This window comes from Callospermophilus lateralis, chromosome 4, assembly GCF_048772815.1.
Source record: "Callospermophilus lateralis isolate mCalLat2 chromosome 4, mCalLat2.hap1, whole genome shotgun sequence".
Classification (NCBI taxonomy): Eukaryota; Metazoa; Chordata; class Mammalia; order Rodentia; family Sciuridae; genus Callospermophilus; species Callospermophilus lateralis.
Genome location: NC_135308.1, coordinates 107745533 through 107761238, shown reverse-complemented (window position 1 = coordinate 107761238; position 15706 = coordinate 107745533). Strand labels below are relative to the sequence as shown.

The 15706-nt window shown below is 32.2% G+C and overlaps 1 protein-coding gene across 1 annotated transcript; it reads right to left on the bottom strand.

Moving 5' to 3' along the window:
* Positions 1–13371: 13371 nt before the first annotated feature.
* Positions 13372–14427, bottom strand: LOC143398463 (olfactory receptor OR9H1-like). Its single transcript, XM_076855381.1, has one exon. The coding sequence runs from the start codon at positions 14425–14427 to the stop codon at positions 13372–13374; it is 1056 nt and encodes a 351-aa protein (XP_076711496.1).
* Between the last annotated feature and the right edge of the window lie 1279 nt (positions 14428–15706).

Below are 15706 nucleotides of genomic sequence, written 5' to 3'. Positions count from 1 at the left end.
AAAGAAGGCTCTGGAATTCAGTCAGGTCAGTGTTTGACAACTTCCCTATACTTCAGAATCACCTTGAGAGTGGGAGGTTTCATTTGCTTTTTATACAGATTCCTGGGTCACACTTTATTCTTAATTAATCTGAATATTGAAAAATGCCTATAAGTGTGAAGAGTATAGGGAAGGTTTTGTTTATTTTTGAAGATTCCCAAATGACTCTAATAAAGTCAGTCCCTATGTAGAAGTTTGGGGACAAGTGAATTAGGCCGTATTGCTATAGGCAGATTTTCTCACTCAAAGTTACTTAAAGTCATTATGAATTATGAAGATCCTTCTTAACATTGGAGTAAAAGCATAACAATACCATATAAATTTACCATAAAATTACAGATGAAGAATACGTCCTCATTTTATAAAGCCAGTTTAATGTTGATAAAACAGTCAGGAAAATAATAAGGAAAGAAGATTACAGGACAATATCTGTTGTGAACATAGAGAAAGATGTTTTAACAAACTTTCAGTAAATTCAATCCAACAAAGGATCAAAAAGATGACATACTATGACCAAGTAGAATTTACACCAGGGTGCAAAGCTGGATTAACATACAAAAATAAAGCAATGGGATTTACTTTATTAACCAACTATATAAGTTGAAAAACAATAAGTCTAGAAAAAAGCATTTGACAAAAACATACATTCATTCCCAATAACAACTCAGTAGTTATCCTCAGCCTGATAGAGGGCATCTATGAAAAAACTTATCAACCTTCCCTGCACTTGGTGCTGGGAACTGAATCCAGAGTCTCTTACATACCACTGAGCCATGTATCCAGACCAGTAGTATTATCCTTAATGGCGGAAAACAAATGATCTCCCACTAAGATTAGGAAAAAAGGCAAGAGGTCTGTCTTTGGCACTTACACTCAACATTTTCTGTGGTATGCTATTCTTTATCTATTTGTGAATAAGTTAATAATGAATGAAGAAATAAAAGGATAACTTTACTATGAAAATGTCAAAAATAATTTATATGGAAAAAAATTGTGCAATAACAAAACCATCATTTGGCAACCCTCAAAGTAATAAGTGATTCATCTGAGAGTCATCAATTGTCTAAAAATAACAGGTACAAGTGTTAAAAGAAACAATACCACATGGTTTAAAAATACCTACCAATAAAATATATATTAGTTAAGTATTAACTAACATACTTACTAATCAACTATATAGTTGGAGAAGTTGGTAGACATCATATTAACAAAATGACCAAAATTAACATCACCGGTGGGAATGGTGGTACACACCTATAATCCCAGTGCCTTAGGAGGCTGAGAGAGAGGATCCAAAGTTTCAGTCCAACCTCAGCAACTTAGCAATAACCTGCCTCAAAATTTAAAAAATAAAACGTACTGGAGATATAGCTCAGTGATGAAGTATACCTAAGTTCATTCCTCAATACAAAAGAAAAAATATAAAAAGATCATAACATTCTTAACATCATCATAAGGGGAAAATCATTATGGTATGCCTTCTGGTATTATATACTAATGAAAGAGAAGTATCACTTCTATAGTATTCCTGATCCAAATACAGAACCTGAATCTTGCCCAACAAGAAACATTAGACTTCAATAGACTAACATTTCAAAATGTCAAAGATGTGAAAGAAAAAGAAAGATAAAGAAACAGTTCCATATTGAAGGAGATTAAAGAGATATGACAGGTTAATGGAATGTATGATACTGAATCAGATGCTGAACAAAGAAAAGGATACAAGGGAAAAAAGTATTTTTTCTACTAGTAAATTTATCAAATCAATCAGTAAAATTTCAATGGTATCTATGTGGTATATGGTAGCATGTATCAATGTTAATTTCACTACTTTTTTGTTTTCACTGTAGTCATGTGAGAAAGTGCCTTCATTATTTGGAAGTACACACTTAGCTATTCAGTATTATAGATAATGGTACATATATAAATGTCATACATAGACATATGATAAACTATAGATATCTGCAGATATAGGTATACATATAGATATGCACACATACCATGTTTGAGATAAAGTAATTCTACCTTCATTGAGGGGTAAAAACAGGAAAATAAATCTCATAAATAAGTTTTACTCAATACAGTGATTTAAAATGCTAATTTAATTATTCTTTTCTAAAGTAATAAGCAAATGTAAAATTATTTATAGGAATTGCATGGAAGAGGGAAGGAGGCGCCCTTCTTTATACAGAATACAGGTATGATGATGTGAGGGGGAAAAAAGAAGTGGGTCACATTAGATTTGGTAGAGAGAAGTGATGGGAGGGGAAGGGAGGGGAGGGGAAGGGGAGTATGGAAGCATGATCAATGTAATTATGCAACCTGTACACGCAGAAAAATGAGAAATTATATCCCATCTGATTCAAATGTATGATATGTCAAGATCATTCTACTGTCGTGTGTAACTAATTAAAACAAATAAAAATGGAAAATAAAATAAAATGAAATGAAATTATTTCTAGAAATATGAGTGAAAGCTCTTTTTTTTTCAATGCTAATTCATCATCTACCAATGTATTCTTACTTATTAGCTAGCTTGATTGTCACATAACTTAAGATAACAAATACTGGTCCTATCAAATATTTTATTTTGTAAATTAAGATCTCTTTTAAAACTCTTTTCTATAGGGCTCCCACATTTTTTTTCTGAAGTAGAATAAATATGCTTCCAATATATGACATACTTGAGTACTAAGTTAATATTTCTAAGATATATTATAATACTAATGTGCTCCAGGTTATAAAATTTGAGTCAATTAATATTAAACAATATTTCAAAGAATGTGTCAGCTAGTACCATATTTTAATCACTCAATATGGGAATCACAGTAGAATTTTAACTGTATGAAGAAAAACAATAGTCAGAAGTGTAATTCTAGTTGGGCTATGTTAAAGTAGCTGAATAAAAACAAAAATTCTGTATGGTTAAGATGGAAAATATGAGAATTGGAGTATAAGAAAAAGTGATGATGTTTACATTATTCAAAATTTTTTGAGGTTAGGGAACATATTATTATAGTTTTTATAATTATATACTATCAGCCCATTTATTTTTATATAGGTATAGACATACATATCTGAGTAACAAGCCCTTTATCAGAATTTGGAAATATTTCCTCCTTGTCTATGGCGTATTTTATTATTTTTATACAGTACCTTTGAGGAGTCATTTGTAACTTCAATAAAATTTAAATTATCACTTTTTCATTCACAGATAATGCTTTTAATTTTGAATATAAAAACTCATCAACATACCCATTGTCATACAGATTTTCTCCTGTTTTCTTCTAGAAGACTTATACTTTTGTGTTTTATATTTAGCTCTTAAATTTATTTTGAATTATATTTTGTGAAAGACATAAAGCCTGTGTCTGGATTTTTTTTTTTTTTTTGCATAGAGATGTTCAAATTTTCCAGTACTACTTGTTGAACAGATAGTTCTTTTTTCAATAAATCATCTCTCCATTTGTCAAAAAAAAATGCTAATATAAAAAATAAAAAATATTTTATTAAAATGCATTAATATAGATTAAAATAGCAAATCTGTCATCTTAATTATATAGTTTAGACATTAAATACTAAAATAGAAATTAATGTGATGAAAATAATAGTGTTGTGAAATATTCTAACCCAGCTATATTCCAAATTAATTAAAATGTTTATCTACTAAAAAGGGAAATTTTTTAAAAATGAAAATTATAGAATGACTTCAATTATTATTAAAAAGCCTAAGCTTTTTATCTTAAAATTTAAGTAACTAGTTTCTGTGAATTTCACTAATTAAAAAAAAAATAACTAAAATATTTATAGTTCATGCTAAAATCCTAGCTTTTTTTCTTTTTTAATTTTTGTTGTTGTTGTTGTTGTGTATGGACATAATGTCTTCATTTTATTTGTTTATTTTTATGTGGTGCTGAGGATTGAACCCAGTGCCTCATACATACTAGGCAAGTGTTCTGCCACTGAGCTACAGCCCCAGTCCTAAAAAACTAGTTTTAATAATAAATATTTTCAAGACAACCTCACTGATTTAAATAAGCCAATTCTATATAATAAATCTCTTCTTATTTAGTATATATCCTAATTATTCCATTTCTCTGAAGTACTCTGATAGTAGACTTTCATTGCAAAAGGAGAAAATACATAGTAATTTTACAAATAATAAATTAAAATTAATAATATAAACAAAATTATATTTGATAACTTGATGATATGATAAAAATTAAGCAGATTTTGAAGAAAAGCAAAGTATATAGAGAAAAATTAGATAAGAATTTTTAAAATATAGTGAACTTTTCTAGTGGAGACAGAAATTTGGCCAAAGAAATATTTGTGTACTTTTTCTAATTGAAGGTAAACAAAGATTAATAAATTTAAAACATCTAATTGCCATTGCAAAAATGATTTTGTGACTTATTGAATAACATAATTATTGATGTTATGGAAACATATCAGAGAGCATTAAAGAAGCCAGGTAAAGTTAAATACTGAGATTAGTATAGAAGAAGCCTGGAGAAAATTCAGCACTATGAACAGTTTTGGGGGGTGGGGGGGAGGTGATTTTCAAACACCACGTCATGTGATGATTTTCAACTTAATGGGACAACTTTTGTAACAGCTTGGTCTAGGCCAGTCCTTTTGCATCAAACTGTGGCTCAGACAGCACTTGATGATAGCAAGTCAATCCAAAAATATCCCCAACAATTTGTAAAAATTAGTAGATTACAGGGAAACTCCTAAAATGATTTGGTTAAATGATTTGTGCTAAAATGTTTATCACTCATTAGGCAGTTTATTAACATAAAAAGCACAATTTTATAATACTGATTTGTTTATTGCCATGTTTGTAAATATCAATTCCTGATCAAGCTGTTAATATTTTGATGGTCACCACTTCAGTCAACCAATCACAATTGAATCAATAGTCAACACTCTTCCCTCAATAAACTTGTCCAGATGACATCTCTTCTCAGTTCCAGCAAACCCTCCAAGAGGGGATAGTTTCCACGTTCTACAATCTCCTCTTCAAAATAAAAAGGAGTAGAAAGTCTTTATGTTTTAATGTTTTAGCTTGAATCCAAAATGTGTCATGGTTAGAATGAGGAAATCAAATAACATTCTGTGTTGATGATGAATGTGGGCACAATCCCAAATGCAATTCAGTAAAACTCTGCAAAAATGTCAACTCTGGATAATCCACATAGAATATAATTGGCAAATATTTTCCATCTTCTCTTCATTCTTTTTCTGGGGGTAAAATCTTACAGGATTTATTTTTAGTGAGGAAAAAAAAAAGCAAAACAAGGAAAAGAAAAACAAGGCTGACAATTCTGCACAACTTTTTTGGAAAACAAGGAGATAGAGAAGGGCCCCCATAATTCCTGTAATTTTCAACCAAACTGCCTTGCTCAGGACAACAGGATAGGGATGAAAGCCAAGTAACTTGGAAATCATCTGAATTCACACTTTGTGGTAAAGTTTTGTGTTCTGTCAAAGCATCCAATCTTCATCTTAGATTTGGTTACAGTGAATAACAGCCACCAGATGGCAGAAAACTGCAGGTTTGCTTCTAGGGACCCAGAAATCCCAAGCGGTTCTGTATATCTGAAACCCCACCATTCATTTCATAACAATAAGATTATTTTAGGAAAGGAGTAATTTGGATCATTTTTATCATGTCATGTTAAAGCCTCATTTTAAAACATTGGTAATTTGCATTTTTGAGTATCTAAAAGGCATAGTACATTATTACAAAATTGCTTACAATCTCAGGACTATGTCTTGAAAAATCTACTAACACAATTCACTGCACGAATATCATGAAAGGATAAAATACTATTATATCATCTCAGTAGATACAGAAAAAACACTCTATAAAATCAGAAAAATGCAAAGTCTACCATGAAGTGACTCAATATCATGATCATGACTGTGCACAAAATTTTTAAAGTATGATTGATACTTGCTCTTGGCAAGGGTGTAAATCAAGTTGGACTATTATATGTTTCCAATGGGAATGATGTCATTTCAAACGCTATCTTCTAAACTTAAGAAACACCTTATGATTCAGTATATTCAATTTTATATTATATGTGAGTGTGTGTGTGTGTAACTTCATCATTTTTACAAAGCATTTATTCTTGCATTCACATTTACCTTTTACTATAACCCTCCCTCCAAGTACCTGGGATTGCATTGGAAAAGGATGGTTGATCATAAAGTTTCCCAGGATTTATTTACTTACTTGAAATCAACTCTTCTTTGCACTTCTTAATACTCAAGCCCGCACACACCCATGTACAATGTTAGGCATTTAGTTATTTTGTCTTGGGGCATTAATGCTATCATATCAGTGTTTTCTAAGAAAATATGTTTCCTTTGAGAACTCAGTCATCTGTTTTGCTTTTTATCTTTTTTATTTTCCTTTTATTCTTTCCTTCTGGCTGCTTCTTTTTGTGCCGCAGTCTGGCTGGGCACAAAATCACGAGCCACTCATAGCTTTGTAGATTCAAACAGCAATTCTTTATTCCCGATCTCACACCGGCCCTCTACAAACACGTTTAGGGGAAATCCATGTTCTCTGCCCAAATCCACCTCCTCTGCCTCCCCAAAACTCTCTGAATCCCGGGAGAACTCAAGGGGAACTCAGGCAGCAGGATACGCCCTAATCTCAGCAGGAATAATCTTAAACCTGGAACTGCCCTAAACCTGGATTGTCCTAAACCGGGAACGCCCTAAATCCAAGGAAAGCCTAAAACCCTGATCCACCCTAAACCCGGATCCACCCTGGTCCTTGAGTAAGGTCACCTTACATGCAATGTCACTGCAAAATGTCTAAGGCAAGTTCATTTTACCCCATTTAAGCAACATGGGGTACGCTTGCAAGGAAATTGTCATACCTACTTGGCTAATGGCTCTCAGCATTTTTGTCTTTAGATTGTTAGTATTGTACATTTAACTCTGGTACCTTCCTAGATATATATATCTACCTTCCTAGATATATTTATTTACTGTGTGTTGTTTGGGAACATTTCATCCACCTACACTCTCTTTCTTTGATTCTGTGATATCTGGTGGACCTACTGCAGACTCTCTCACACCATCACCAGTGTCCATGACCTTAATCCTGTGTCATTTCTCTGTCTCTTTTTGCTGGGTTTTTGTAAAGATTCTAATTCTTTCCTCAGTTATACTTCACCTGTATTTTATTTTTCAACTAAAAGTTACACTGTAAAATTTTAATGTTGAGTCTTAAACTTTAATTTAGTTTCTAGATGTTCTATTTGTTTTCTAACCTGGTTGTATTTTATAATCTGTCTCTCTCTGTCTTTCTCTCTCTGTCTCTCTCTCGCTCTCTCTGTCTCTGTCTCTGTCTCTCTCTCTCTCTCTCTCTCTCTCTCTCTCTCTCTCTCTCTCTCTCTCTCTCTCACTTAAACACACACACACACACCAATGTTAATCTGTTTACAGGAAAGAAAAAAATTTAATGAATCAGAAAGAGATTTATTAACAACCAAAAATATCCAGTGAAAATAAGACATAGTGTTTACTAAGGAGACATTCACCTGCTATTGCAAGAAACAGAAATAAATAAATACAACACTTTTAAAAAGCACAATAGAAAGAATGGAAGAGCATAGGGAAGCACAATTCTATTAAGTGTAATTTGACCTTTAGTATTTAAAGTAATGTTTTTTCTATATGTGGACATATGGAGCATAAATATTTAAGTAGCTATAAAATTTTGATGACTTCATATTTCTCATCTATTAAATGATATCATAAAATTTTCTAGAAAAAAATATTATTATGTGCTCACATCACTCATTAGTAAAAGAACAACTTAAAAGCATAATTTTTCAAGACTCAAAACACCTATTATTCATAAAAGATGAGTTATGATCATATGTTGAGTCTTCAAAGTTAAAAGGTGAAAATGTGGATGTTATTTGCTAAACAAAGACACAAGTGATGGAATATGAGCTTTTATTTCTCAAACACTGAGTCAATGAAAAAATATTATTTTCTCAGTAACAGCATACAGCAACATAAAAGGAACACAGAAAGAAAAAGAAAATACTGAAACTGACAAAAGTAAACAAAAATTATAGACTACAACAATGAATGAAAATAATATACTGTTCTCATTTAGAGGAGATAACAATGAATGTTAACAGATATATTATCCTCCTTTAGAGAAAATTCCATTTCTGTCCAAAGAGGAAAAGCTCAATTTATAAGTCACAGTTATAAGATGTTACATTAAAATCTAAAAATGAAACTGGGTGTGATGGTGTACTCCTATAATCCCAGGTACTTGGGAGGCTGAGGTAGAAGGATTACAAATTTTGAGGCCAGTCTGGGTAACTCAATATAAAAAATAAAAAGGGCTGATGATGTAGTTCCGTGGTGGAACACCCCTGGGTTCAATAACCAGTACCAAAAAAAAAGTTGAAAATTAAAGCATAAGATAGATAATGGATAAATTCAATACATTTTCCTTTTCCTCTTGAGTTTTCTAAATTACATTTAATGATTGGTAAAGTTATATGGGCTATCTTCTGTGGTTAAAATAATTAAGAAAGTGCATTATAAGTGGAATGATTTAAAGAGATTCAAACAAAAGATAAATTTCTATATTTGAACACAAGTGTATGATTTAGGCTTATAACACTCAGAGATGAAAGCAATGTAATTATTATTTTAATAGTAGCCTACAAAAAAAGGAGCAGAGAACTAAGGTAGTAAGGGTAGCAAAATTGAAGAAAACAACATATCATTACAATTAGTTAAACGAGATGAATGCCTTCCATTTAAGAATAAAATGTCTTTGTTGTGTGGAGTGGCAGAGGGCAGAAGAGTTGAGTTTGAAACAGATACAGATATAAAATGTCATATTAAAAATTAAATATCAAAGTTTTAATAAAATATACTATGTAATATTTTTCAATTATCTTAAGTATTATATTGATATTCAATAAAGTAGAATTCAATCTAATGCATTTATAAATATTTAAAAATATTACTATACATAATGAAATGCATGTATAGTAATAAAATACATAAGTAAATTATATATATTAAATAATATAGTGAAGCAAAGAATTATTATAGCAAAGATGACCAAAAATACACAAATAATACTTTAGCATATTCAGCTTGTGACACATCAAGAAAGCAAAACATTAATAAAGTTAGGGAGATTTTAATAAAATTCTAAATACATTTGAGATAATAACTCCTTTTACAATCCACAGAGAGGATAAAGTTTCATGAGCTACTGCCACATAATTTTTATCTGTGTGACTTTTAAAGTAGGAAAGTTCTGTATTCTTTTCAGTCCTGGCCCCCCTTTTTATTACTGGCAATGTGAAATTCAGCACATGATTAAGTTTTTCTAAGAAATAATTAATAAACTTGGGAAATAGTTAAATCACACACACAGACACACACATGATATATATATATATATATACTTATAAAATGTTGCCTTTACCATAAGTATGATTTGAGGATTAAAGAAATATATATGCACTTCAAACAGTACCTGGCATATATATAAAGTATTTTTAATTTATATCAATCCTTTCAGAAAGTGCTGATTTAAAAAAAAATGTCTTCAAAAATTGATCATTTACCTAATAGGCTTTAAATATGATATTTAATTTTAAAACCCTCAAAGTGGAATTAAAGTTTATTAAACACATGTAAAATAAATATATAGTAATTTTTAATGTTTTCTGTGTCCTATGTTTATTCATTAGAAAATAGAAACTAGTAATGCACTATTGAATTTTTTTAAGAAAATGTGAGCTAATAAAGACATTTAATAGCAACAAATATTTAAAATCTGTAGAAAGATGTTTGCTAAAAATTTCGCCTCTTAAATATAGAAACTCTATGACATTAATAAAACCTAGTAATATTAACTAAGAAATTTTTTAAAAAGATGTAGCTCTTTCAGTCACTAAATCCCATTCCAACAAATATGTGATAGCAGCATAAAGATGACCATCCAGTTGAAACAGCCATAATCCAAAATATAAAAAATAACAAGTGCAGTTAAAGAGGCAGAGCAAGAGGAAACACTTCTGCATTTTCAGTGAGAATGCAAATTAATATAGTCATCAAGGAGAATGCTGAGAATTTCCACATAAAACTAAAAATACATATAATACATATAATTCAGATGCTCTTCTGGGTATATATCTAAAACAATGAAATCAGCATATCAAAGAAATATCTGCACTCCCATGTTTACTTCAGCACTCTATACAGTAGCCAAGATATGAAGTCAACTGAGGTATCCATTAATAAGTACCAAAATATAGTTAGATAGCAAAAATAAAATATTCTAGTGTACTGCAGAATAGGGTGACTCTAGTGCACAATGATGTCACATATGTTTTATAATGATTCAGAAAGGAAGTGTTGAAAGCTCCCCAACCCAAAGAAATGACATTGTCTAAAAAGGGAAAAACGCTAATCCTGACTTGACCATTTACATATTATCATATTATCACTCTGTACACTGTAAATATATACTATTATTATGTGTCAATTTTAAATAAATATATATTTATACATAATATATAAATACATACACATCTTATATATATATTATATACATATATTATATTATACATTTTTATATATTATATACATATATTATACATTATATATATATATATAATACAAGCAAATCAATAACAAAAGCAACTCAAACTAGGATCTAGTTTGTACAAAAATAGACTATATGATCACAACAATAAGTTTCATAAACTGAAAAAAGGACAATTAGGATATATTGGAAATTTTGTTATAACTTAGGCCCTATTTACTAAGAAGACCAATAATTTCTTGATGCTGCTTTAGCCTGACAGTCCATCCTATTATGAATTGTTTTTGAAATATATTTCCCTGAGATAACAATAAAAATCGAAAATATGATATCACTTCATTTTAAGTAGCTGGAGTTAAGTGTCAAGTTGAACTAGAGTATTTAGGGAACTCATGAAGTCTTTGGAGTCCAAGATTTCCTCTTCTGCCTAAATCCAATCATTCATACCAATTAAGAAGAATTTTTAAATCCTGCCACAACGGGATTGGTTATAACCCACATTTACATTTAGAAGAAAATAATTTAAAAAACAAATTTTCTGTCAGAACAGTGACATGCCACGCAGAGTATATTTTTCAAGCAAGTGACTTGCTCCCCCCATACACCTAACTCAAGTAAGTGCCTTGATTATTATTTAGTGTTCATATACCTTTAAAGAAATAATAAATAAAAGCAGAAAGAGTAGGACAGAAATCTTTTCTTCTCTTTGTTTTAGAAAAACTAGCTAATGAGGGGGGAAAAAACTTGAGTTAGTGTTTGTATCTAGATCATGTAATAAAAAAAAAAAACCTTTTTCTATTAATTAAAACATAATATATGAAAACTTTAATAATATTAAAAGTTCTGATTTTGATGGGATAGGTATATGTAATAAATATTGCCAGGCCAATAAGTAAAATTACATAAAAATGTTATAATTCTCCATACCAAAATTATTTAAAATGTTACAAAGAAAATATAAACAGAATATTTATACCAAAAATGACAGAAAAAGGATCAAATTTGTTATGCTTCAAGACTGAGCCTACACCTCCATTCAAGTACTGTTAAGCTCGAATTCGGGACCCCCAAAAGACCACCAGAGACCCAAGATCGATGTAAGCAGCAAAGAGGTGTTTATTGCAAGCTAGCTCGGTCCTCCGCACGCACACACAGCAACTTGTGATGCTGAGAGGCCCCGAACCCAGGGTTTGCAGCATTTTTATACATTTTTTGGAGAGGGCAGGGACTTCACATACATCATAGCAAATCATCACACACCGCGGGAAAATCAAATAACAACTCTAAAACATGATTAGCACATTTACTGGCGGGAACAAGTTGTCTAGGGGTGATTGGTCAGTACAAAGGGGGTATTTGTTTGAACTGATTGGTTTAAGCCAAGAGGGATGTACGTGCTGAACTACATGGTTTCCCAACATCATAAACTACTGGGAGGGTCATCTGGCATCCCAGGTATTTCCCTGTCTCATGCTGATTGGTGGCTGCTAGGGGGCTGCTATGGGTCCCCACCTAGCCTGACTGAGTCAGGGACACCTGGCACAGCAGATCTCTCCTGTAGATAAACAACTTAGCAGGGTGGGAATGTGCCTAGGAGCGCTCTGTGGGTTTTTCCAAGGACAAAGTTCATGTCCCTTCCTTGGACAGGCTTTGCTCTGAGATAGAGGCTGGTTTTTCAGAACCACTGTTGCTAGAATATACAATTGCAATTTTACACTATTCAATAGGCATTGTAATGTGCATAATAAATTTGCATAATAAAAATTCTGGCACCTTACTGGTGTTGAGTTTAACCCCACCAAACTTCGTAAGCTCCTGAGACCTCAATTTCCTCATTCAAAAATGGTAATAAATACAATCTATGGGCCAGGCACTGTGGAACACACCTGTAATCCCAGTGGCTCAGGGGTCTAAGGCAGGAGGATCAAAAGTTCAAAGCCATCCTCAGCAAAACCGAGGTGCTAAGCAACTCAGTGAGACCCTATCTCTAAATAAAATACAAAACAGGGCTGGGGATGTGGCTCAGTTGCCTAGTTAACCTGAATTTAATCCCTGGTACCCAAAAATTAAAAAATAAAATAAAAAATCTATGGTATATATTATGTCTTCTTCATGTATTAGCTTTCATTAATATATGATGTAATAATTTATATTAGAGTAAAATAAAACCTAGCAGAATGTTATTGTCACAACTTCTATGTGAAGAAAGGCTTCCTGAATGATAGCTTCAAGTGTCACGTTTTTAGAGACATGGTAACTCTCTGGATGAGAGTCCCCAGAATGTATTTTTGAACAAATTCTGAATTTTTGAGAAATATTAACCCTTTAACTCAAAAACATTCTACATAATATCTTTAATTTTCCATTTTCTATCAACACAATGGGCTTCATCTTGTAAAAGAGATAAAGAATAACACACAGAGATTGACTATTATGTTAATGTTTATATAGTGACAACTCTAATATTTACTTATTAAAATGAAAATATATTAGCACATCATAAAATTAGAATGTAAATGCTTTTATGTAATGAGGTAAATAAAATAATGTCATGCACCTATATTATTAGAAATATTATATTATCAAACTTAGAAAATGGCATTTGTTTCTGTATAAAAAATGCCTTCGACATATTGCCATTTTACAAAACCTAGAGTAACTAGAATCACTGGAAAGCAACTTTTGTCAAATATACAGTGGTTTCCCAAATATCACAGAGAAGACCATGTCCCACATAATATTCTTTTCATAGCATCTTTCACATCTCTGTTTCTCAGACTGTATATTAGAGGGTTTAGCATTGGTATTATAAGAGTGTAGAATACAGCTACAATCTTGTTTTGCTGTGGTGAGGAGATGGCCCCAGGCTGGGCGTACATGAAGAACACAGATCCATAGAATAAACTCACCACTGCAATATGGGAGCCACAGGTGGAGAAGGTCTTACTCCTGCCCTGGGTCGAGGGGATCTTGAGGACAGTGGAGAGGATGTACCCATAGGAAACCAGGATGATGGTGGTGGTGGTGATGATGATGACAGCAGAGAGCACGAACAGCACAATCTGATTCACAAAGGTGTCAACGCATGAGATCTTGATCAGGGCTGGGACATCACAGAAAAAGTGGTCCAGTCTGTTCTCTTGACAGAAACGCAAACTGAAAGTGAAACCTGTTTGTATCATGGAGTTGATGCATCCGCAGATGTAGGACCCAGTTACCAACTGAACACAGACTTTCTGTGACATGTGCACAGGGTAAAGGAGAGGGGAGCAAATGGCTGAGAAGCGGTCAAATGCCATCACAGCCAGAAGGAAACCTTCAGTTGTGACAAACAAGGCAAAAAAGAAAAATTGGGCTGCGCAGCTATTGTATGAAATTTTCTTCTCATTGGTCAAGATGTTCGCTAAAGTTTTGGGAGCGATGACTGTGGAATAACAGACATCTAAATAGGACAGGTTTCTAAGAAAGAAATACATAGGCGTTTGAAGTCTGGAGTCCATCTTAATGACCGCTATCATGCTGACATTTCCCACCACGATGACCACATAGATCACCAAGAACACGAGGAATAAGAGGATCTGTAGCTCTGGAGGGGTTCTGAATCCCAACAGAATGAATTCAGTCACCTCGGAGGAGTTCCTACTCAGCTCATCCTTCAAAACTGAGATATGAACAGAACTGGAGGGATGTGAAATTGAAAGAAACGAGTGATCAAATGGTAAGCATGGAAGAAAAGTTGCTTTATCATATTGTTCCCAATATTTCATAAATCACCAATGAACGTAAAAATTATATTACTATTGGGGCTGGGGATGTGGCTCAAGCAGTAGCGCGCTGGCCTGGCATGCGTGCGGCCCAGGTTCGATCCTCAGCACCACATACAAAGATGTTGTGTCCACTGAAAACTAAAAAATAAATATTAAAAATTCTCTCTCTCTCTCTCTCTCTCTCTCTCTCTCTCTCTCTCTCTCTCTCCTCCCTCCCTCCCTCCCTCCCTCCCTCACTCTCTCTTTAAAAAAAAATTATATTACTATTAAAAGTAATCTTAGTGAAGAGTTTAATTTGATTGGTAAACCTTTCCAAATATATTGATCTGCAAATAATGGTGACAAAAATCTTAGTGGTACAACATTGCTAAAAACTGCGGGTTTTACTTGTATTTCCTAAACACAAGAAAATCTTACTTTCATTTTCTTTCCTCTTTCCCTTCCCCTCTTCTCTCTTTCCTTCCTTGTCTTTAACTTTCTTCCTTCTTTACTCTTTTTGAATATAGGGATACAAGTGGAAAATGTTTAAAACTTGAGCAGAGCTCTTTCTTTCTTTTTAGAACATAGTTAATTACAAATGCAATCTTTTGCACATGGATGTAGAACATAGAAGACAACCTAAGATTCCACAAATGAAAAGTACAAAAGGAAAAAAAAGTATATTTAAACAAGCTTCCATTATATTTAGGATATTTACTACTATTACTATAAAATATCCTTAAAATACAGTGGAGGGATACAGAAGGAAAAATATTTTAATTCTAATTTTACAAATGCATAAACTGAGATATAAAAAACAGATTTAAGTGACTTAGTATTATACAAAGATTAAGCAGCATAGTAGTTTACTATTCAATAGTTTATCATGAAATGGAAAGGGAAACTGACAATAAATTCAATAAATTACATACCATGAAAATGTTTTTTAAGTATGCTTATATAAACCATGATTGTAATGAATAGGCTAAATAGTAAACTTATAAAATGTATCTTGTAATTTTTACTACATTATTGCTGTGGTTTCAATAAAGCTGACATGATTTTAAGGCAGATTGGACTTTTGATCTAGATCCAATAGTCTGCATTCTTGAAAACAAGTAAACGGTATCAATATTGACCAATGAATTTTAGAAGAGAGAAGAAAAGTTAAAATTACCTCTGTCAGAGCATATTAACCACAGAACTGCATGTTTTCCCTAAATTCATAGTTCACATTAAGAAGATCCTGGTTTTGGCAGAAGTAATGAAAAAAAATTAGGAAATGTAAAGCTTCCCTTCT

Coding starts and splice junctions, on each gene's coding strand:
- LOC143398463 (XM_076855381.1), bottom strand. CDS start 14,427: ATGAAATATTGGGAACAATATGATAAAGCAACTTTTCTTCCATGCTTA.